This window comes from Conger conger, chromosome 14, assembly GCF_963514075.1.
Source record: "Conger conger chromosome 14, fConCon1.1, whole genome shotgun sequence".
NCBI lineage: Eukaryota > Metazoa > Chordata > Actinopteri > Anguilliformes > Congridae > Conger > Conger conger.
The window spans coordinates 31,392,177-31,414,916 of record NC_083773.1 but is presented as its reverse complement, the minus strand read 5'-3'; the positions used below and the strand labels follow the sequence as shown (position 1 = coordinate 31,414,916).

Here is a 22,740-nt window from a genome sequence, read left to right as displayed (position 1 = left end):
TCACGGTCCGCCGGGCGAAAACCCCCCGCGCCTCACCCCTAATTCACCCCGCTCCACGGGCGCGCCTCAGCGGAACGCGGCTCGGAGGACAGCGCCTACTGCCGACCTGTCCACGTTATTATCTCCGCCCGGCGAGGCAATTAAAGGGCTTTGAAGGTCACCGCTCGTGTAGAGGCCACTTTATAGGAGAGGGAAGGGGGGAGAAAAATGAAGTATCGTCTGGCTTGAAATCTGATTTACAAGACGGAAATCTTAATATAGTCCAGGGGACGGGGGGAGCCGGGGGAGGGGTGACACGGCCGGAAAGAAACGTGAGGAGTTCATTAGTGTGGCCCCTGGCCCTGTCACCGGATCCTCCTTCGCCTCCTCCCCCCACTCCTCCCCCCTCCCCGGGAGCTGCAGACCGCTCTGTGAGGAGGACCGTGCTCTGTGAGGAGGACCGTGCTCTGTGAGGAGGACCGTGCTCTGTGAGGGGGACCGTGCTCTGTGAGGAGGACCGTGCTCTGTGAGGGGGACCGTGCTCTGTGAGTGAGGAGGACCGTGCTCTGTGAGGAGGACCGTGCTCTGTGAGGGGGACCGTGCTCTGTGAGTGAGGAGGACCGTGCTCTGTGAGGGGGACCGTGCTCTGTGAGGAGGACCGTGCTCTGTGAGTGAGGAGGACCGTGCTCTGTGAGTGAGGAGGACCGTGCTCTGTGAGGAGGACCGTGCTCTGTGAGGGGGACCGTGCTCTGTGAGGGGGACCGTGCTCTGTGAGGAGGACCGTGCTCGGCTGGGTCTGGAGCAGGCTCGGCCCCTGCTGGGGGAGCAGACGTTTGGACACGGGGTCAGGGCGTAGGAGTCTCTGAGCCTGGGCCCATCCCCTTACCCTCAATCAGCAAGCACACCGAGAGGCCGTATCGATCGGATGAGGCTAATGGTCCGATGGGTCCTGCTCGGGAGGTTCTGAAGGGTTCTGTAACACCAGAAGGACCCTCCTGCCCCTTGTCCAGCCCCCCCCTCCTCTTTTGGATGGGTCACCGCTCTGCTTTGGTGGAACGTGTGCTTATTTATTCTCCCACTCTCACTTGACTGTTTACAATGTGTACGCTAAATGTAAATGAACATCTGCTGATTTAGCATGAGGGACCCTTAGTGAATTCAGAGATGTTGGTGCGAGGTGCAGTCGTGGCCACAGGTGGAACAGGAGGAGCGTACAACCACTTCCTGCCCAACCGAGAGCTGGGAACAACGGCGGTGCCTTTGGCTGGCTGCGTCGGGACGAGTCTGTAATTTGCGCGGTTTTCGGGAATGTGGGACGGACAGCTGTGCTACATTGGCCGTTCCAATCGGCGATGAAAGCTTTATTGGACGGAAAGCCACGGTCCACGTTACAGGATGTCTCGTTGGCTGTTTTTACAAAGCCGGGGAAAGCGGACTTCAGCGGAAGGGCGGAAACTTTATAGCGCCGGATCCGCTGTCAAAGATTGCTTCTTCTTTTTTTCTCGCTGGAGGGAGTGGCGGAGGAGAGCCGGGGTCCGGTTTCAGCCGCGGTGTCAGCCGAGATTAATACGAGGCGACCGGAGACGGGTTCACCGGGAGCGTGCGCGCCGGCTGCACCGACGTTCGCTCGTGCCCTCCGGCCTCTCCTCGCCTCGCCGTCCCGCGAGGGCCAGCATGACGTCAGCCGCCGCATCGACGGGATGCCATATACCGGCTGAAAGATGACATCATTTCCCTCGAGGGTGGCGTCATTGCAGAGTTGCTCACCTGCGTCATTTTGTCGGACATTTGGTGCAGAGCGCAGGCACGTGACTTGCGACCGGTGTGCTTGGGGAAAATTTGCCGAGGGTGATTTTCATTATCACTGCAGTCTTTGCGTGTGTTTGTCACCCACTCATGTTTGCGTCTTTGTTCAGAGTCTATTATATGTATCAAGTCATTTGGCATTTTTTTGGAAGCCTGGACTATATTTTGAAAAGCGACAGAGGGAGAGAAGAAGAAATCCTCCCGAAGGTTCGTTAGTACTTAATGAAACCTTGTCATTTTTTAGCAGGGCCCAAAGAATAGACTATCCATCAATGAGTTATATTGCGATAGCATTTCCAATTTCGGTGCAGATTGCCCTGGTTCAACAATTACAGAGAGGCGGTGGAAATCTGCCGCGCTTACGTTGCCTGTTTGTGAAATGAAATGGAGGGAAAATAATCTTAGCCGGCTCTCCATTCACTCCTGCTCGCGTCTGATGAGACTGGGCGCCCATTTGTCCCTGTTATTTATCCTAAAAGATGTGTGATTGAGTCTCTCCTCCCCTCCACACACAAATTGCGCCTTTTCGCAGTTAGACTCCCACGGAAATACTTTTTCTCTTCTCAGAGTTGTCTGACGGGACAAACTCCGGAGAAGATCTCATCGGACAAACTCCGGAGAGGAGCGAACTTTTCGACGTCACACGCTCAAGACATACAAGTTTTACACATTCGCGCCGTTCAACCTTATTTCCGGCGCCGGCGAATAAGACATATAATTGTATTGTCGCAGTTTCGCATTCTGATTTTGATTATGACGGTATTTTTAATCAGAGGTTATAATTGTAATTTATTCTCCGTGCGGAGAAACGGCGTTGCTCTGCGTACCGCTGTGCAGCCGCCTGCCTCCGCCGTGCGCCGTGATGATAATGATGATGACACATCAACAGAGGAGCTGCGATCCTTCTCCGGTGGCGCGCGTTCTCCTCTCGCGCCGGAGCAATCACGGGGGAAACGAGGAGCCCAGACAAATGAAATGATGAGAGAGGTTCTCAGAAATAGGACGGAATTATCGAATAACGCCGTTCATCTCGCCGCGGTTATTTTATTTTATTTTTTTTAAGTTTAAGTAGAGCAAAGCTCTGGAGAGCGATTTCCCCGCGCTGGAACCCCCCTGGCGCCGAGCGCTGAATGGTAAAAAACGTGTTTCGCGGTGTTGCGCTCCCTCGCTCGGGCGCGAGGCTCGGGAGGCCGGGTCCGGCGCACGCCGCGCTAATCGATGTTCGATAGGCGCTCACCTTTCGCTGAAGGTAATTGTTGCCCTCTCCTTTTTGCGTGACCCCCCCTTCGCGGAGTGATCAGAGTCTGGGACCGGGCCAGCTCGTGCACCCCGGGGCCACAGCTGAGACGGCCCCGTGCCAAGTGCGCACGCTCCTCTGCCACGACTTTATAAGACCCCGCCATCCCTCCCCCCGTCCCCCAGGCCACACAGCATCTGCTCCTTCCTCTCTTCCCTCCATTTACCCCTCATCCTCCTCTCTCATCGTGTAAAGTGAGACGCTCTGCCCTGTCCTTGGCAGGCTGCCAGCTCCCACTCATCTGCTGGGAGGGGGTGTGTGTGTGTGCGCCTGTGTGTGTGTGTGTGTGTGTGTGTGTCCTTGTGCATGCACACATCTGTGTGTGTATATCTGTTTGTCTCAGTGTGTCTGTGTGTGTGTGTGTGGGTCCATATATCTGTTTGTGTCGGTGTGTGTGTGTTCACATCTGCATGTGTACACATCTGTTTCTGTGTGCGTGCGTGCGTGCGTGCGCACATGTATATCTGTTTGTGTCAGTGTGTGTGTGTCCATATGTCTTTGTGTTGGTGTGTGTGCACATCTGCAAGTGTACACATCTGTTTCTGTTTGTGTGTGTGTGTGTGTGTGTGTGTGTGTGTGTGTCTTGTGCGTGCGTGCGTGCGTGCGTGCGTGCGTGCGTGCGTGCGTGCGTGCGTGCGTGCGTGCGTGCGTGCCTGTGTGCATGTACCTGGGCATCTGTACGCACCTCTGCATCTTCTCTGCCCTTTCTGATAATGACACTCCCTGGGGTGGGTACACTGGTGTACTTACTCTCACATTGAATGATAGATCTTTTCCAACCATTTTCCCCCAAAAAACATGATTTTCAAAGTAGCCCATCCTCATATCATACCTCTTTTATTATTTATCCTTTTGAAAATGGTTTGTTTTCTCTCTGCTGATATCTGGGAAACGTGGAGTGGTTTGGGCAGCGCGGGAATGAGAACGTCCCCTGGTTTCGGGTCCCGAAACGCGGAGAGACTGGCGCGTTTATCTCACCAGACCCGACGCGTGAACCCTGCGTACACCCGGCCCTTTTAAGGGGGGTTTTAGAGGGGCCATTTTTCATCATCGCTGTGCTGAACAGTTTGACCGTGCGCTGGAACATCTGTTGTCGAGCGTGTTAAAGCGGCCCCCCTTCGCCACGCCGGGCCTGTTGTTGCTCCCTGCTGACAGTCAAAGAGGGCATTATGTTCCTCTGTCCTTCCAGTGGTGCCTCCTGTCATCGCGAACGCAAGGCCCCGGCGTAGGCCAATTTTGCAGTGTGCTCCTCGGTATTCTCCAGCACTATTTCTGTTTCCTGTCACTAGGGTCAAGGGTCAGCATGGCAGAGGCCCCCTCATTGGTTTACAATTCCCATTTAAGATTTGCAATCTCTGACAAATTATAATTATTTTTATTACAGTTTTTTGATTGGTTTGTCAGCTTGTGCATTGAATTCGAAGACATTTTTAAGAACCACTCTTCAGTCATTTGATCATATCCAGGCTTTTCTTGAGGGAATTCTGGAACCTTCTGTTGGAAGGAGTTGCCACAGAATAGATGAACATCTATGACATGATGAAATGAAAGGCAATAGTTTGTATATTTGCCCAAATATTCCTGAACAGCTGTAATGTCTCATCTCGTGTTGCCGTAATATTTTATTTCAGTATTTCGCCGTGTATGACATTTCCGTAAAGGTGAATGCCTTTTTAGCTCCGTTCCATTCTTGGTTCCAGTCTGTCGTTTTCATACAGGTGGGTGGTCGCTGGTTCACTGTGGATAGACTCTTATTGATTATTTCAGGTCTGGTGGGTTTGACATTCTGAACAGCGCTTCGGCTGAGTAACAGCCAGACGGCACACAGATGTGCGCATACGGATTACACGCGTGTGCTCGCGCGCACACACTGGCAGGCGATCTGCGGAGCAGCGTTGTGTTTCCGTGGCTAGTGAGGGCGTGCGTCTGTCAGGCAGTGGTCACGGCGGTGCCCTGCGCGCTGACGGCTGTGTGCTCTCAACAGCTGCCGCCAAAACGTCCCTGCCACCGGCGACCTGTGCAGTCAGTCACACAAACGCACACAGACAGGCGCGCTCACACGCGTGCGGATACACACACAGACAGGCACACTCACACGCGTGCGGATACACACAGACAGGCACGCTCACACGCGTGCGGATACACACACAGGCACACGTGCGCGCACAGAGACAGACACAGACACACACACACACAGGCACAGGCACGTGCGCGCACATGCACAAACACACGCACATATACATACACACACTATACACAAACACGCACGTGCACATGCACACGCAGGCACACACACACACACACATGCACAAACACGCGCACACACACGCACACATATACATACACACACACACATACATATACACAAACACACACACACACGCACACACACACACACACACACACACACACACACACACACACACTCACACACACTCCCAGGCTTGCCGGCGGCACTTTAATGAACCTCAGACCGGTGAGTCCTCTCAGCCCAGCGCGTGACTGCCCCGGAACAGGCCGCTGACGTGGGAGAGCGAGGCAGCGGGCTCCAGGGCCCGAGACACTGCCCTGGGCGGTGCTGTGACCAGCCGGCTCTCCTGTCAGTCCGGAACCTTCCACCCAGCTCACGTAGGGAGGAGGGCAGGGGTAGGCACAGGCCAGACAGGAGAGGAGACGCAGGCACACCGAGCCGAATACCAAACACTGATCACAGGAGACCGCGCGTGTGTCTCTGTCACAACCAGCCGTGGACCAGGCACGGCTACATACAACCCACATGTGCTCCTGCACATATATGTGCGCTTATATGTGCTTGGCCCATACCTCTGGAAGCCCCCTTTTCAACACTTTTTCACACTTTGTACCGTGAACAGATCAATGAACGTTGAGCAAAGAGCATTATTCAGTGTGATGCAGTGGACTGACTTTCTCCCTCTCCCCCTCTCCCCCTCCTCTCTCCGTCTCTCCCTCTCTCTCCCTCTCCCTCTCTCTGCTACAGGTGAGCCTGGTTCCTGTGGAGAGCTGTGAGCAGTACTCCACCTGTGAGGACTGTCTGGGCTCCAGAGACCCCCACTGTGGCTGGTGTGTCCTTCACAACATGTGAGTGAACCCCGTGTAGCGACCGGCACCCAGGCCAAGCCTGCACTAGTGTGAGAGATCTGAAGGGTTCGGCCTGGAGGTGTACCTAACAAGCACAGACTGCGGAGGAGATGTCACGGTCAAGGTCCGGGAATAATCATGGCCTCGGGAAAGTGGCTGGGACCTTATTACTAATATTATATCGGGCACAAATTATTCTAATTTCATTTGGTCATTTAATTTTGATTAATTTTTTATAGTCTGGTATAGGGAACTACAGGTGAGGAGGAAGGGAGGGGATAAATGTGTCTCTGTATCGCTAGTGTCCGAGGGGCCCATTTTGCTGCAGGAAGTGAAATGGGTTTGACTGTGGAGAGTGGAATGGGTTTGACTGTGGAGGCAGTGGGATGTGTTTGACTGGGGAGAGTGGGATGGGTTTGACTGGGGAGAGTGGAATGGGTTTGACTGTGGAGGCAGTGGGATGTGTTTGACTGGGGAGAGTGGAATGGGTTTGACTGTGGAGAGTGGAATGGGTTTGACTGTGGAGGCAGTGGGATGTGTTTGACTGGGGAGAGTGGAATGGGTTTGACTGGGGAGAGTGGAATGGGTTTGACTGGGGAGAGTGGAATGGGTTTGACTGTGGAGAGTGGAATGGGTTTGACTGTGGAGGAAGTGAGATGTGTTTGACTGGGGAGCCAGTGGAATCGGCAGCATTTTCACTCTGCGGATGTGGAAAGGCACAAGTGCAGTCAAGATCAAGCTGGTTTGACTTCCAGTCACTGCGGTTTGACCTTCTCTCACTGCAGTGTTCATTTCCAGCTCAATGAAATTTCCATTAATAGAACTACATGGAGAGGTACTCATTTCAATAGCGGGAGCTTGGGCCTTTTAAAGCCGAGTTTCAGCTCAACGCTAAACAGTGCTGTGCCCTCCTCTGCTGATTTCATTTTTTGAGGTGATAGAAAGGCTAACCTTTTAAGTTCTTCCTGACTTTGGGGGCGAGAAGTTTCGCTGAAGCACAATGCAGCTCTCGCATTTATGGTTTCAATATTAAATAAGTAGAAAATGTCAAAAGGCTCTCCGTAAAGACATTAGGAGTTGATTTAACTCTGAAATACTACGTTTCCCAGAGGCATTGGATGTTCTATTTTAGAGTGAGATGTGCCCTCAGTTTAACACCGGAGGTGTAATTGTGCAGGCTTAGGCCAGTTCGCACTGAGTTGCTGACCTGTGGTCAGGAGGTGGAGTGATTAGCATGTTGAGCGGTTGCTCTGCGCCAGGCAGGAGTTGTGCGCGTTCAGCTGATTAAACAGTGTGAGAGCGCTGGTGGTCCTGTGCGGAAGGGGAAATGTCAGCTCGGTGAACACGGCCTTCCTTTAGGTGGCTATGCGGTTGGGGTTTGATGTGGTTCCGTGGGGAGACAGGCTTGCTGTGAACATGTGTGCTCTGTAGGCCCAGACCTCACATGCCTCCCTCCCTTTCTCTCTCTCCCCCTCTCTCTCTCTCTATCTCTCCCTCCCTCTCTCTCCCTCTCTGTCTCTCCCTCCCTCTCTCTCTTCTTCCCTCTCTCTTCCTCTCCCTCCCTCCCTCTCTCACTCCCTTTCTCCCCCTCCCTCTCTCTCTTCCTCCCTCCCCTTCTCTCTCTCTCTCCCTCTCTCTCCCTCTCCCTGCCTCCCTCTCCCTGCCTCCATCTCTCTCCCTGTCTCTCCCTCACTCTCACTCTCACTCTCACTCTCACTCTCTCCCTCCCTCTCTCTCTCTCTCCCTCCCTCTCTCTCTCTCTCTCTCTCTCCCCCTCCCTCTCTCCCTCCCTCTCTCTCTCTCTATCCCTCTCTCTATCCCTCTCTCTCTCTCTGTCCCCCTCCCTCTCTCCCTCCCTCTCTCTCTCCTCCAGCTGCTCCCGTAAGGACCGTTGTGAGCGGGCCGGGGAGCTCCAGCGTTTCGCCTCTGACCTGCGGCAGTGCGTCCAGCTCAGCATCCAGCCCAAAAACATCTCTGTCACCATGTCTGAAGTGCAGGTGTGTTACTCATTACATTAAATAAATGGTATTTAGCAGACGCTCTTATCCAGAGCGACTTACAGCAAAGTGCATACCCATCACCAGGGATAAGTGCTCTGAAAGACCCTAGAGGGAAGTTCAATTTCAACTGCTACCTGCACAACAAAGATAGGGACCAGGGCCTATTTGATCATCATCATTGTTTTTTTGTTTTTTTTAATCATAATACAGCAACACGCAAATGTATGAACAAACCGCTTACCTAGCCATACACTGCTTACCTAGCCAAACTAAACATCCTGATACACAAGTAAATCACAGAAAGACAACAATTAAGGTTTACAGGGAGGTAGGGAGGGACAGGGAGAGGTGCAGCTTGAAGAGGTGCGTCTTCAGTTTGCGCTTAAAGATGGATGGAGATTCTATTGTTCTGACCTCAACGGGGAGTTCATTCCACCACCGTGGAACCAGAACAGACAGTAGTCGTGAGGTGGAAATTCGGAGAGGGGGAGGTGCCAAGCGCCCTGTGGAGGCTGAACGAAGAGGTCTGGCAGGGGTTTAGGGTCTGATGATTTTTTGGAGGTAAGCTGGGGCAGACCCCCTAACTGCTTGGAAGGCTAGCACCAATGTTTTGAATTTGATGCGAGCCATGACAGGCAGCCAGTGGAGGGAAGTAAGCAGGGGGGTGACGTGTGAGTATTTGGGAAGGTTGAAGACCAGACGAGCTGCTGCATTCTGGATGAGTTGGAGGGGTCTGATGGTGGACGCTGGGAGGCCAGCCAAGAAGGAGTGGCAGTAGTCCAGGCGGGTCAAAACCATCGCTTGGACCAGGAACTGGGTCGAGTAGGGGATGAGAAAGGGGCCGATTCTCCAACTCATCCCTGTTACATCTGATACCAATCACCAACTCATCCCTGTTACATCTGATACCAATCACCAACTCATCCCTGTCACATCTGATACCAATCACCAACTCATCCCTGTCACATCTGCCCTTTCAATCTGTTACATCACTGTGTCATCTCTGCGGTGTCTTTGTTATGGTACCGGTGAAACCGACACACAACGGCGCTGTCACATGCCACCATATCCGTGACCTCACTGCCCCCCTCGCCCCCCTTCCAGCTGGTGCTGCAGGCGCGTAACGTTCCCGACCTGTCCGCCGGAGTCAACTGCTCGTTCGAGGACTACACCGAGACGGAGGGCCACATCAGCGGGGGCCTCATCTACTGCCTGTCCCCCGCCACCCGCGAGGTGGCCCTCATCACCCGCGGCCAAGGTGAGCCCACCTCAAACACACGTCACTTCTCAGGAGAGTCAGAATGCCCCGTGGGTGCGCCAGTGTACATCAGCGCTGAGGAAACGGGGACTGTAAAAAGGAAGGTTCCACATTTTCATATTTGGCAGGACACTGCTGTACCCTTGAACTAAAAATACTTAACTATCCTTAAATTCTTCAGTAAATACCTGGCTGCTACCTAAAGTGACATTATGTAAAATCTCAGCCTTGCGAGTCACTCCGGATTACAGTACTTGGCCCAACAAATACATCATAATAACGTGGGCCACATTCTGTAGCCGAGCCTCTCTGTGCCTTCCAGCAGTGGTATTGACAGTCTCATCCACTTTGGCAGGCTGCTGGGGTAATCGAAAGAGCTTTCTTGGCTTACCGATTGTCTCGAATGACCTTGAGCAAAATATTTTGGTAATATCATCATCGTGGAGCATTACTAATTAAAGGCGCCTCTCTCGTTCCCACACAGCCTTTCATAGCAGCGTGTGCGGTCGGGCGAAGTCCCCCACACTTCCTCTGCGGGCCCGTGTGGGGGGTGTGGACGGGGCGCTGCGGGATAGCAGTGCGCAGAGCTCTATATATGCCCTTCTCTTGGCTTGTAATGGTGGGCCATGAAATGCCTTTGACCCTTATAAGTGGAGCTCCTCAGCTCAATTACACACTGATGACGCCCCGGAGGGGAAGATCTGTTATTCGGTTTAATTTCCATAAGCTGCAACGTATAGATCACGCCGGTGTCACAGGTTAAATGGTGTACTGTCCCGCATATAGATCACGCCTCTATCACAGCTTAATCACTGTGTAGTGCAGGGTGTATGTCATACATATGACACAGGTCAACTAGAGTACAGTCCAGCGTATGCTGTGGATCACACCTGTACCGCAGGTTGAATTGATTACAGTTCCGTGTGTAGACTGCACCTGCACATTCACCTTTCATAGTTTTTCAGACAAATTTTGGAAAATGTATTCATATACAAACCTCTGTCTGAGGAAGATTCATTTTTTAAAAGATTTATTTTTACAAAGGAGAATAACCGTCCACTGGATTTGAACATTGTCGTAAACATTGACTTTTTTCCACAAATGCAGTTTGGCATGATCTTTGAACTGAAAAACACAAACGTTTTTTTAATCGTGAGCAAAAGTTGAGGGCAAATGTTGACCGAATCCAAGGCCTTTTCGAATCACAACAATTTCTAATGCTCAGCTGAAGTAGCTGAAAGTGATGATTCGACTCTCTCTCACCAGGTGACAAACGTGTGGTGAAACTCTACCTCAAGTCCAAGGAGACGGGGAAGAAGTTTGCCAGTGTGGATTTCGTCTTCTACAACTGTAGCGTCCACCAGTCGTGAGTAAAACTATTTTCATATATTTGTGTCCCCTGGAGAGTCGTCGGTGACCCTGAGCACCGAGCCCTCTCCCTGCCTCATTGGCTCGCATGTGAAGCCCTACTTTGGCGTTTGGTCTGTGTTGGTCTTTTCCTCATGGCAGTGACAGCAGGGCATCCTTAGTTTAACTTCCCCCACTTTGTCTCCCCACCTTAGACACAGGATTCAAATTAAAAGTGCATATAGGATTGAGAGGGAAAAGTAATCATAAAAAATGTCTGGTTACTTCGGTATCCATATACATTATATTTCACCTGCATGTATAAGGCCACATTCTTCATATGTATTCTCTGCATATAGGAGGGGAAAAATAGAGAAAGACTGTGCTAATGAAGCTTAATTTGGTCCTAGGAATTCTGGGTAGGACAGGGAATGATGAACTGAACTGAAATGCTTATACGTTAATATTCTGAGTGAAAGGGAATAGCATTACCATCCATTTTAGCTATCTTTATTGCAGGTCGATCTCATATTCTTTTACTTGGACAGCTGTTTAAAGGGCGATTAAGTCCGGGTTTCCTACATGGTGCATGAAATTGACCTTCGCCGCATATTAAACCAGAACCCCACTAAAATTCTGTTTAATCATTGTTATGGACTCTACAAGTGCCTGTAATTTCCAGTAACTTTTTAAAGAACTATAAAAGTGTTAATGGCTGAGGTGGTGGGCTGCCTGGTCTGCGATAGGTCCTGGTGCCTCCGCTCTCTGTACCTGAGGCGGCTGCTGATTGGCCCCCACAGTGCCCCAAGCGCTGAAAATAGCCAATCCCCTTCTTGGTGGTGTGGTCTGCTGGAGCCGGTGATCACATGACTGTGGCCAATAGCATTAATTGTCCACTGGGGAGGGTCCAAATGGATATCCGTGATGTGGTTTCTTTGATGTGCCGTGCGGTGAGCTGTTCGGGGGAAAAGCTGCTTTCGGGCTGACACGGACATATATCCTAATGTCTGCGGTGTATATACAGTAAACGCTGAGCTGTGATTGCATCTCCTGCACTGTGTTGATAAATAGAGCATTAGCCCTTATGATGAATGCTGTGTGCTGGAGGCCCAGTGTAGCTCCTGTATCAGCAGCAGGCTTCTCTCTCTCTCTCTCCATCCCTCCCTCTCTCCCTCTCTCTCCATCCCTTTCTCTCTCTCTCTCTCTCTCTCTCTCACTCTAAGGTATCCAGGGCTGGAAACTGCTCTCTCAGTGTGCACAATGCTTTTAGCTGCTCTGGGTTTTGCTAATAACTGTAGCATGTAGCTCAGAATGCTAACCGGCTGTGGATTAGGATTTCCATCGCCTTTCTGCATATCCTTTCTAAACCGGACACCACATTCACTGCTTATGGACAATATAATTGATGTATAATTGTGGTATAATTAGGCAGAAGCAGAATAATAGGACAAACATACTCCATACAAATTTTGGCTTCTTGAATATGGACTGTGCATCTTTGAACTGGATTCTTCATTCTTAGACCCATCCAGAGTCTGACTTGAGTCTGATTTGACCTGACTTCAGCTCTCCTCCACCCTCCCTCTCCTCCTTTCTGAGAAACTCAGCGTCTCATGGGAGCCCCAAACCAGCCTGAGGGTGGGCAGGAAGGCAGAGGGGAAGTGATGTAACGTTTTTTTTGCGCCGGTCACTCCCGCGCCCCTGCGCCTCCAGTGCCGCTCTCTCGCTGACGACACGGGGCCGGCCCGTCCCAAAACCCCCGCACCCCCGAAGAGAGCCTCTGTCGCCCCTGAGCCTGCTCTCGCCCGGGGCCCCGGCGGGGGAGTGCGCTCAGAGACGTGATAAACAGGGGGTGTAATGTAAGGCCCGTGCTTGTGTATATGCGCATAAATAGGATCTGGCTGCTGCAGATGCTGAGTCTCATCAGCTACAAGTGAGGCGTCTGAGCCACTTTGCGCTGAGGGAGCTTTAGTCCTATGAGCTCAGGCTCCTAATGTCATTTTCTAAATTACTGTGCTCCGCTCCGATGTCAGAGCCGTCTTCAGCAAGATGAAGATAACTTCATTTCACTACAGTGAGTTATAACGCGTGGCCCGGAGTGCCCCGCACCGCTCACTGTGTGTGTGTGTGTGTGTCTGTGTGTGTGTCTGTCTGTGTGTGTGTCTGTCTGTGTGTGTGTGTGTGTCTGTGTCTGTGTCTGTGTGTGTGTGTGTCTGTGTGTCTTTGTGTCTGTGTGTCTGTGTGCGTGTGTGCGTGTGTGCGTGTGTGCGTGTGTGCGTGTGTGCGTGTGTGCGTGTGTGCGTGTGTGCGTGTGTGCGTGTGTGCGTGTGTGCGTGTGTGCGTGTGTCTGTCTGTGTGTCTGTCTGTGTGTGTGTGTGTGTGTGTGTGTGTGTGTGTCTGTGTGTCTGTGTGTCTGTGTGTCTGTGTGCGTGTGTGCGTGTGTGCGTGTGTGCGTGTGTGCGTGTGTGCGTGTGTGCGTGTGTGCGTGTGTGCGTGTGTGCGTGTGTGCGTGTGCGCGTGTGCGCGTGTGCGCGTGTGCGCGCGTGTGCGTCTGTGCTCACTGTGTTGTGTTTTTGTTTATCCCTATTGAAGACTATTATTACTGTATAATGAAGACTTTTTAACCAGTGTGGTTTAAAAAAGGGTGGATGTTCTAGTCCACGTAGACGCAACAACATCTCACGCGTTCTCTCTGAGTGTATAAATCTGGTCCTGCTATTTGTTATTTGAATAATGTGTTTGTAAAGTCAGTTTACAGTTGGAGAGCGCGATTATTCTAACGCATTTTAAGTGTTACATTCCATTGTCTTTGCTCTGTTCATGTGTCTTAATATCAATATATGCAGTGTTTAATATCAACTCTTATGCAGTGTTTAATATCAACTCTCCTGTATGCAGTGTTTAATATCAACTCCTATATGCAGTCTATCTGGACAGAGCCGATGTTTAGGGCAGTTGTTCAGGTCAGCTAGAGTTGTTCTACTGTGTGTTTATTTTTCCCTTAGGGCTTGTCAGTAACCCTAGATACCCTAGAAGTGGGCGCAGGTTTGTCTGGGAGACTCCATAAACCTTAAAGCATATCAGAAGAAAGAAAGAGGCTTAATATACACAAAGCCAAGCTCTGCTCCACATATTCCCCATCCCCCACCCCTCCCCCGATTATTTATTCAGCTGATTATGTCTTGCCCTACACTTTAAAATGGCATAAATTTGCATAGCAACATTAATCTAATTAACAATCGTACTGTTCCATTTATGGTGGGGGAATAAGGGAGAAATTGAAACAGAAAATCACTTGGAGCTATGATTATGGCTTAATTAAATATTTCCATGCTTCCCCCCCTTTTCAGATTTGTCAGTGTCTGGGTGTGTGCGCTGTGTCTGTGTGTGTGTGTGTGCCCTGTGACTGTGTGTTTATGTGTGTCTGTGTGTGCTGTCTCTGCACGCACTGTCTGTGTGTGTGCTGTGTGTGTGTGTGTGTGTGTGCGCACGCGCATGTATGAGTGTGCGTGCATGCATGTGTTTGTGTTCGTATGCTAGTATGTGCGTGTGTGTGTGTGTGTGTGCTCTGTCCTAATATACCGCTGTTTGATGAGTGAATTCAGCTCCCCATGTTCAGGTGAAGTGGATGTTGTTACTGTTGAGTGGGTCCAGATTTGTTGAAAGCTTTAATATGTTTAAGGGTCAATAATCTGTTGAACCGGTGCACTGCAGCTCTCATATTGCCATTCCCCACTGGTGACTGGTGTGGAACAGAGAGAGGAGCAGTACAGGAGGGGGCTCAGAGAGCATTTACAGAAGCACGGAGACAAAAGGCAGGAATGTGACAGAGGTGTTGAGGAATGCGCAGAGTAGCATTAAAAGCCCCCTCCGCGTTCCCCGAAACAAAGCAGAAAGCCTTTCTCCTGGACTGTGGGAGTTTGGAGGGGCAGGGGGAACGGGGCGTTTCACGCACCCAGCACATTGCTTTCTAATCGCGGCTGCCAGGTCACGACCGCCCCCGTCGCCGTCGACAACGCCGCAGAACCCGCCCGTTCAGCAGCTGGATGAACCCTCCCCCCCTCCTCCCCTCCGAACTGCACCCAGCGCGACCCCAGAACGGGAGCACGTGCCAGTCCACAGCGCCAGGCAGTGTGTGCCAAGCCCGGGCCGATAAAGGGCCGTCTCTTCGGGGGGTCCCGACCCCGCACTCGACGTGCCAGCGTGCGCATGCATAATCGCCGGCCCCAAATTACGGCCGGGCGGGAAAAGCGGGGAGGAATGGCGGCGCGGCCACAATGGGCCCGTTTGAGCGGGGCGGAGAGTGCGGTTTTTAACCAGCTGAGCGCAGGGGGGGGGGGGGGAGGGAGGGGCGGCCGATTCGGAAGCGCCGGCGCTTTGTGCCGCGGTAATGCCACTGGCGGGCTGAGGTTCGCGCCTCGCCCAGCGCACAATCACAATTTTAATATGAAAGGATTAAATTAAAGCCGTCCTCAGGGGTATGAAAGGGCCCATTATGGGGTGGTGGGTGCGTTGGGTGGGGGGGGGGGAGCACGGCGCACGCAGCCAGACCCCCACGTCGGCATTCCGCCCTGCGGAAGCCAGGGGGGGGGGGGGTCCCCGCATTGGATGGGAGATTTGAGGCACAATCGCACCAGTGGGTCTCCCTTTGTTAACGCGGAGGGGTGTCGGAGGGTGTAATTTGCAGCTGGGTGTTAGAGAAACGTTTATACTCGTTCGCGCTTGACTCACGCGCTGTATTTTCAGCCACAGCACATTTCCGTCTCGACAGGACTCTCCCCCCGTCCCGCCAGTAAGGTTAAGCACAGGGCAGGTGGCGTGGTTCTCTGACAAACCCAGATATGGCTGGTTGGACATATGGAGAATTTAGGCTTACAAATTCAGAGAGAGCGAGCTCCGCTTGGTGTGAGCACTTGCCAAGTCCTGCAGGGAGCCTCGAATTGTAAGAAGAAATGTTTAAATAAAGACGAGGACGCTCGCGAGGCTTTGTGGGTGTGCTCTTCATGAGCCGGGGCCTGCTCGGTGTGTGGTACTTGCCGCCTGAATCTTCTGTTCAAGGATCAGTGACCAGACGCCCAGAGGCTGTTCATTTACGGGGGGAAAAAATATCTCGCACTATTTCGATGAATAAGCAAGAAAGCGGGGCATCTTGTCGAGGAAGGTTTTCATCGCACTTGAGTCGAAACGGACGACGGCCCCTGCGTTATTTTTCACAATGAAAACCTGCATTGTGTCGGCAGATGTTTATGTTGGGAGTAAAACGGCTGCTTTTGTTTTTTTGCGTCGCTCGGAGAAAGGTTAGAGCGGGGCCTTCCGCGGCATTGGCGTGTTCTCTCGGTGTCGTACCGTCTCACGCTTTCCCTGCCCTGCTCTGGGACAATCGGGAAGAGGTAGCAGGGACGAGCCCTGACCCCTGACCCCTGACCCCTGCCTGTACTCCCATTGACCGCGTTGAGACGGGCCGCTGACAATAGCGCAGATTTATTCACCTCCCCCCCCGCCCTGCGACGAACGTGGGATTGAATGCTTTACTGTCCCCCCCCCCTCGCCCCGCGAGTGAGGTCACGGACCGAGGGCGTCGGTCAAGTTTGAGAGCGTCTTTTCTAACCGCACCCCCCCCCCCCCCCCCCCCGCACACACCCACCCCAACCGCCAATTTGCACAAAATTACTGCCACAGGGTTTCCGCTGTACACGTCTTGATTGCTTTTCCGCCAGCCTGCCAAGCCTACCACTGCACTTTCTGCTGCTGTGCCGAGCGCTCAGCACTGCCGCACTGCTGTTCCGCCGCGTGGCGCCTCCAGTTGGAGGCTAATGCAGTTAAAAACCTACAGCTACCTTGAGAGCAGTAACGCTCCCGAGTTGTGCATCTGGAGCGGGTTTCCTCCCGCACGGTGAGTGAACGGATTAAGTGGGGCGAGTGTTTAATAGGGGGGGGGAGGTGTGGCCCTCAAGGGCCAAATGCTGTTCTGCATTGGCTCTGAATGATTGCTAAATAGCTTAATTGAACGAATCACTTGCCTAATTCAACCAAATGGATTTTACTTTCAGTCTTTTGGGCCCGGATTGTTTAATTTTAGGAAATGAAGAGGGAGCCTCGCATTCCGGCTGAACGGCCTTGATTTTATAAATAGATGTTTTACTCACTTCGCCCCGGCGAGCTGTTCGGCGTTTTCAGTTGTTGCGTCACTGTTTATTTTATGTGTGTGTGTGTGTGTGTGTGTTAGAGAAAGAGCATGTGTGTGTGTGTGTGTGTGTGTGTGTGTGTGTGTGTGTGTGTGTGTGTGTGTGTGTGTGTGTGTGTGTGTGTGTTAGAGAGAGAGCGCGCGTGTGTGTGTGTGTGTGTGTGTGTGTTAGAGAGAGGGAGCGTGTGTGTGTGTGTGTGTTAGAGAGAGAGAGTGTGTGTGTGTGTGTGTGTGTGTTAGAGAGAGAGAGAGTGTGTGTGTGTGTGTGTGTGTGTGTGTGTGTGTGTGTGTGTGTTAGAGAGAGAGCGCGTGTGTGTGTGTTGTGTCTTTGGTTTCGGTATGTATCTGGTGCTGAGCCTCTCTTTAGACATGCATTCTTGCGCACTAGCACGGGAGCCATATAGCCGCAGTCGGAGGCCTCTTGTTTCGGAGGGCAGACCGGAGTGTATGTCATGTCAGCTGGGTTAATGCGGGACCCGTGGGCTCCCTTCTCTTCTGCTCTCTGGGCCCCTGAAAAGATCCCCTCCATCTCTCCCTCTCCCGGGAGAACCCACCTGCGTTTGATCCGTTGATTCATCTGTCATTTCTGCCCAGCCCTGCCTGTCGACACCACCCCATCTGAATTCTAATGGAGAACGGCCTTTTTCTCAAAGGATGAAAGATTTCTGAGACAAAGAGCAGAGGTCAAAACTGAGACGGAGAGAGACAGAGGGAGACGGATGGGGAAAGGGGAGGATAGATGGAAGGAACATGCTGAGAGCGGGTTCTGCATTGTTTGTGGTGTGCTGCGTATTCTCTCTCTCTCTCTCTCACTCTGTCTCACTCTTTCTCTCTCCCCCCCCAGCTGCCTGTCCTGTGTGAACGGGTCCTTCCCCTGCCATTGGTGCAAGTACCGTCACATGTGCACTCAGAACGCTAACGACTGCTCCTTCCAGGAGGGCCGGGTCAACGTGTCAGAGGTCAGTGCCCCGACTTCCTGCTCAACTTCCTGTCTGCTTCTGAACTTCAACTTCTGTTTCTATAAATGAACATGTTTCTGTCTCACACCTGCGCTTACACACACCTTTTTCCTTTTTTTATTAGTTTGAAACTGTAAAAAATTAAAACGGAAAGCAATCTTGCTTTAAAATGTGTTTTCAAGTCAGGTTCGCTTCTGTTCACTTGGATATTAATTGTAAAAGGCCTTTTGACCAGGGGTACCCACATTCTTACTGTAATTGCTTTTACATAAACACACATGCACACGCAAACTCTCTCTCCCCTTCTCACGCACACATGCACCTCACAAACACGTATGGACATGCAAATACGCTGTCTGACTGACGCGCGCACATGCACACACACAAACACACACACACACTCACACTCACACATGCAGACACACCCCCACACACACACTGACAGGCAGACACACGCACACACAGATACACACAGACACAGACATACACACACACACTCACACACACACTCACACTTGCACACACCCCCACAGACACCCACACCCACACACACACACACACACACACACACACACACACACACACACACATACACACACACACACACATACACACGCACCCAGGCACACACACACACACACACACACACACACTCACACACACACACACACAAACACACACAGACTTACCCACTCACTCACACACACACACACACACACACACACACACCCCAGTTGATTCCTGCCCCAGTTGGGTCTTTTGTGCGGCCTGTGGCGCATTGTGTCTTAGAGAGTTCTGGGAGAGCCACCGGAGGCTGCTGTTTAAAAAAACCCTGGGATTTATGCATTTATAAACGGGGAAGGGTGAATGACTATGCAAATTGTATCTTGTTCTACATATCCAAATGCTACATTAGCATAAAAACTAATATCAATCACATCTCCCGCTCTCGCCGGGCCTGCAGCAGAATACCAAGTGGGAAACGGTTACTGGGGGGAGCTGTTTATCAGCCGGCGGTCCCCTCCTCCCTGCCCCAAACCAGCCTTTACTCTACCCAGTACTAAACGCATTTGCAACAATCATTTTTAAAATTTAGTATGTAAATCTGCAGACCTGCCGAGGGACTCTGTTATCAGGGCAATATGGCCTTTAAAAAACGGATGCATTCACTCCTGTTTATTGGGCTTTCAGGAAGGGCAGGTTCTCTCTTTAAAGCCTGGAAACACCTCTTCCAGGGCGTGTAGGCCTGGCACGAGTTATACTGCACCTTCCTTTGCTCCTCAAACAGTAAGTAATCTCAACGGAGGTCCCTCAGCCAGAAAATGGTGGAAATCCCTGGGTGCGTCTATGTTCGGCATCTCCTGTGGGAGTGCCAGAAATGCTTAAACACATGCTGTAGTCATGCTGGAACTGCGTCAATGTGAAACCTCCAGTTATAATTGTGGAAAGTGTCCAAATATCTATGATCTCGGGTGTACGTTCTGGAAGAGCGTAAACGGCTCCGTGACGAATCGGGCCGCGCCGCGTCTGCCGTTGACGAGGCGTTCGAGTTCGCGGAAGTCTCCGGAAGCCCCCAGCGCCTCGCCCCGGGCTCCGCGGCAGGACCGCGCCCCGCTCCCCGGTGCCGGAGGAGCGGCCGCCACGCGTGCGCTGAGTGAGTTTGTCAGGGCTCCGCGGTGGTCCTGCGCTTTGGCTCGTTTGTCACGGCGTACCTTGCTGTGTATTCCGTTTGCTCCGGCCCCTTTTGCCAGCTCAGCCGTGGGGATCCGCTCAGCCCCGACATCTCTCCGACATCTCTCCGACGGTCTTATTGGGCCCGCGGCTGGTTTTCCGCATTTTTCTCTCTCTCTCTCTCTCTTTTTTCACCCCGTCCCCTTTCACCCGAGCAGCGGGGTTAGTCATCCCATCTGTCATCCGGCCAGTCTTCCGGAACAGTCCTCCATTAATCAGTCATCAGTTTGAGTCCTTTTTTTCACGTGCGAGATGGACTGCGGGCTGCTCCTCGCTCTCCTCTCTCTGCGGCGGGCCCGGGGGCCGGGGTTTGGCCTGCTGACAGCGGCGTCCTGCTCGCGGCGGTGGAGAGAGAGGATTGAGCTCGATTGGCCGCTTCCCCGGTTGTCATTTGTGGTCAGAATGCAAACTGATACAGTACTGGACTGGGTGAGAGCCCAAGGTGCTGCAAGTTCTGTCTCTCTATCTCTCCTTCTCTTTCTCTCTCTCTCCCTCGCCCTCTCTCCCTCTGTCTCTCTCTCTGTCTCTCCCTCACCCTCTCTCTCCCTCACCCTCTCTCTCTCTGTCTCTCCCTCGCCCTCTCTCCCTCTGTCTCTTTCTCTCTTTCCCTCTCTCCCTCTCTGCCTCTCCCTCTGCCTCCCTCTCAGTCTCTCTCTCTCTCTCTCTCTCTCCTCCCTTCAAGTAACACTCGCTAGGCTGAATTTAAACAGGGTAAAACGCACACAAAATAAAGAATGAGATGGTGGTTAATCTTAGATGTATTTTTTTTTTTTTGGGGGGGGGTAACCATGACAACCACATGTCCAGTATAAACAGCGATTCTTCAGTATCTCTCCAAATGCCGCTAATTCATAATCACAGCTATCCAGAAAGACTGAATTTTTTTGTTTTTTTTTTCAGAAGGAAAGCCAGCAATTACTAATTAAAGAGAAACCAAAAATTATATTCACAGAAAAACAAAAATATTAAGTCTCGCAATGTAATGGGTAACATTTGCAAATCAAATATGTATAAATCAACATCCTCCTGACAGACAATAAACAAAGAAGCACATTAAATCCGACCAGGCAGAAAATTGCTTGAGTAAGCCACACTTCAGAAACCCATCAAGAGAAATAAATAAATACATAAATACATTTTTCTCTCGCTCTGTGAACGGCTGCAGTGCTCTCTGTGTAGTTATTCATGTACCCTGCTGCACAGACCAGCACCCTGCTGCACAGACCAGCACCCTGCTGCACAGACCAGCACCCTGCTGCACAGACCCTCACCCTGCTGCACAGACCAGCACCCTGCTGCACAGACCAGAACCCTGCTGCACAGACCAGCACCCTGCTGCACAGACCAGCACCCTGCTGCACAGACCAGAACCCTGCTGCACAGACCAGCACCCTGCTGCACAGACCAGCACCCTGCTGCACAGACCAGCACCCTGCTGCACAGACCAGCACCCTGCTGCACAGACCAGAACCCTGCTGCACAGACCAGCACCCTGCTGCACAGACCAGCACCCTGCTGCACAGACCAGAACCCTGCTGCACAGACCCTCACCCTGCTGCACAGACCAGCACCCTGCTGCACAGACCCTCACCCTGCTGCACAGACCCTCACCCTGCTGCACAGACCCTCACCCTGCTGCACAGACCCTCACCCTGCTGCACAGACCCTCACCCTGCTGCACAGACCAGCAGCCTGAGTCTGAGAGCGGTCCAGTCACCCTGTCACACCCTGCTGCGGGAATCTACTGGAATACTTTTTGGCTCTGACTTCATCTTGGCTGCGTTTGGAAGAGGGGAGGGGGGTGGGAAAAGAGGGGAGCAGAGGTGCGGTGCGGTGACTGGGAACCGATCCTGTAATCGGGGAGGTTACAGGCTCAAATCCGCAGGCGAGCGCAATGCCACCACACCCCTGAGCGTGCAGACTCCCCCTGCACTGCGTACGCGGGGGCCAGCCACATGAATACATGTGACAGTAACAGAAGTGCTCAGTCAGTGTGCTCGGGCCAAAGTCCACTTCTACAGTGCCCCACTTTCCTGGGAGGGAAGGATCTTCTCTCTGCACACAATATTGCCCATATTTCTGCTAGTGCTGTGAATGCCTTTCAGTGAGACTCAATGCTCGATGTTTTTTTTTGTTTTTTTCACCACTGGCATCACCCAGTGCCTCTCTCCCCACGCACTGCCTGTGATCCAGACCGCTACGGGCCTTATCTACGAGGACCAGGATCCATACCAGTAAAACAGCCAGGGGCGGGCGGGGGGGGCGGGCGGGCGGGCGGGCGGGCGTGGAGGCAGCACAGCGCAGCTCTCTCCTGCATCTGTGCAAATCTCCCATGAATCTCCCTCCACCTACTCTGCTGTCTGTTCCACCCGCACCATATGACCGCCCTCTCCCCCCGTTCCCCGCCCGGAGAGAACTGAGAACTGCTGGAGTTGGGCCCAATTCATAACCATTATGGCCGCTTTTGTTTTAAAAGATAATAAAACAACGCTTTCTGGATGGAATTGATCTTATTGACGCTAATTAGACGATGGATCAAAAAGGGACAAAGAGTGCCGGCACCTTCTCTCCCTCTCCGGTCCTGTCTTTCATTAGGGGAGAGAGATGGCTGGGGAGGAAAGGAGGAGAAAAAAAAAGGGCGCTTTTAAATAAAATATGAGTGCTGTCGAGAAGTGAGAGGGAGAGGAAGAGAGCCAGTCTCCCTGTCATTCCCTTCATCCCTCCATCCCTCCATCCCTCCATCGCTCTTCTTGGGGGACCCTCATAATTCTGTTTTTTTAAGCCTCTATTAAGGAAGAAACTGAAATCTGTCACTGTTGCCTTAATTGATTCCAGATGTGGGCGGATGGAGGGAGGAAAGCGTTCTGGCGGGAGGGCGCTCCGGGAGGACTCTCGCCGGTGACGCAACTTATTTTCCCGACCTCCCTCGCGAGTTTGGGCCGGACGTGGGGGGGAGGGGGGGGACGGGGCGGCGGGACAGCCGCACGGCACCTTGTGCGCTCCTGACCGCCCCCTGCTGCATCTCGTCAGCCACACACTCCAACGCTCCTCAGAGCAAACATCGCTTCTGAACAGCGGCG

The 22,740-nt window shown here is 52.3% G+C and overlaps 1 protein-coding gene across 1 annotated transcript in view; it reads left to right on the top strand.

Annotated features, from left to right (window-relative positions):
- Positions 1 to 22,740, top strand: part of LOC133109603 (plexin-A1-like) — a 226,696-nt gene that overhangs the window by 118,839 nt on the left and 85,117 nt on the right. Inside the window, exons 5-9 of the mRNA XM_061218996.1 lie at positions 6,081 to 6,181; positions 8,055 to 8,178; positions 9,286 to 9,439; positions 10,706 to 10,805; positions 17,815 to 17,929. Of these exons, the coding sequence (XP_061074980.1) occupies positions 6,081 to 6,181; positions 8,055 to 8,178; positions 9,286 to 9,439; positions 10,706 to 10,805; positions 17,815 to 17,929 (594 nt within the window). The remainder of the gene's footprint in view (positions 1 to 6,080; positions 6,182 to 8,054; positions 8,179 to 9,285; positions 9,440 to 10,705; positions 10,806 to 17,814; positions 17,930 to 22,740) is intronic.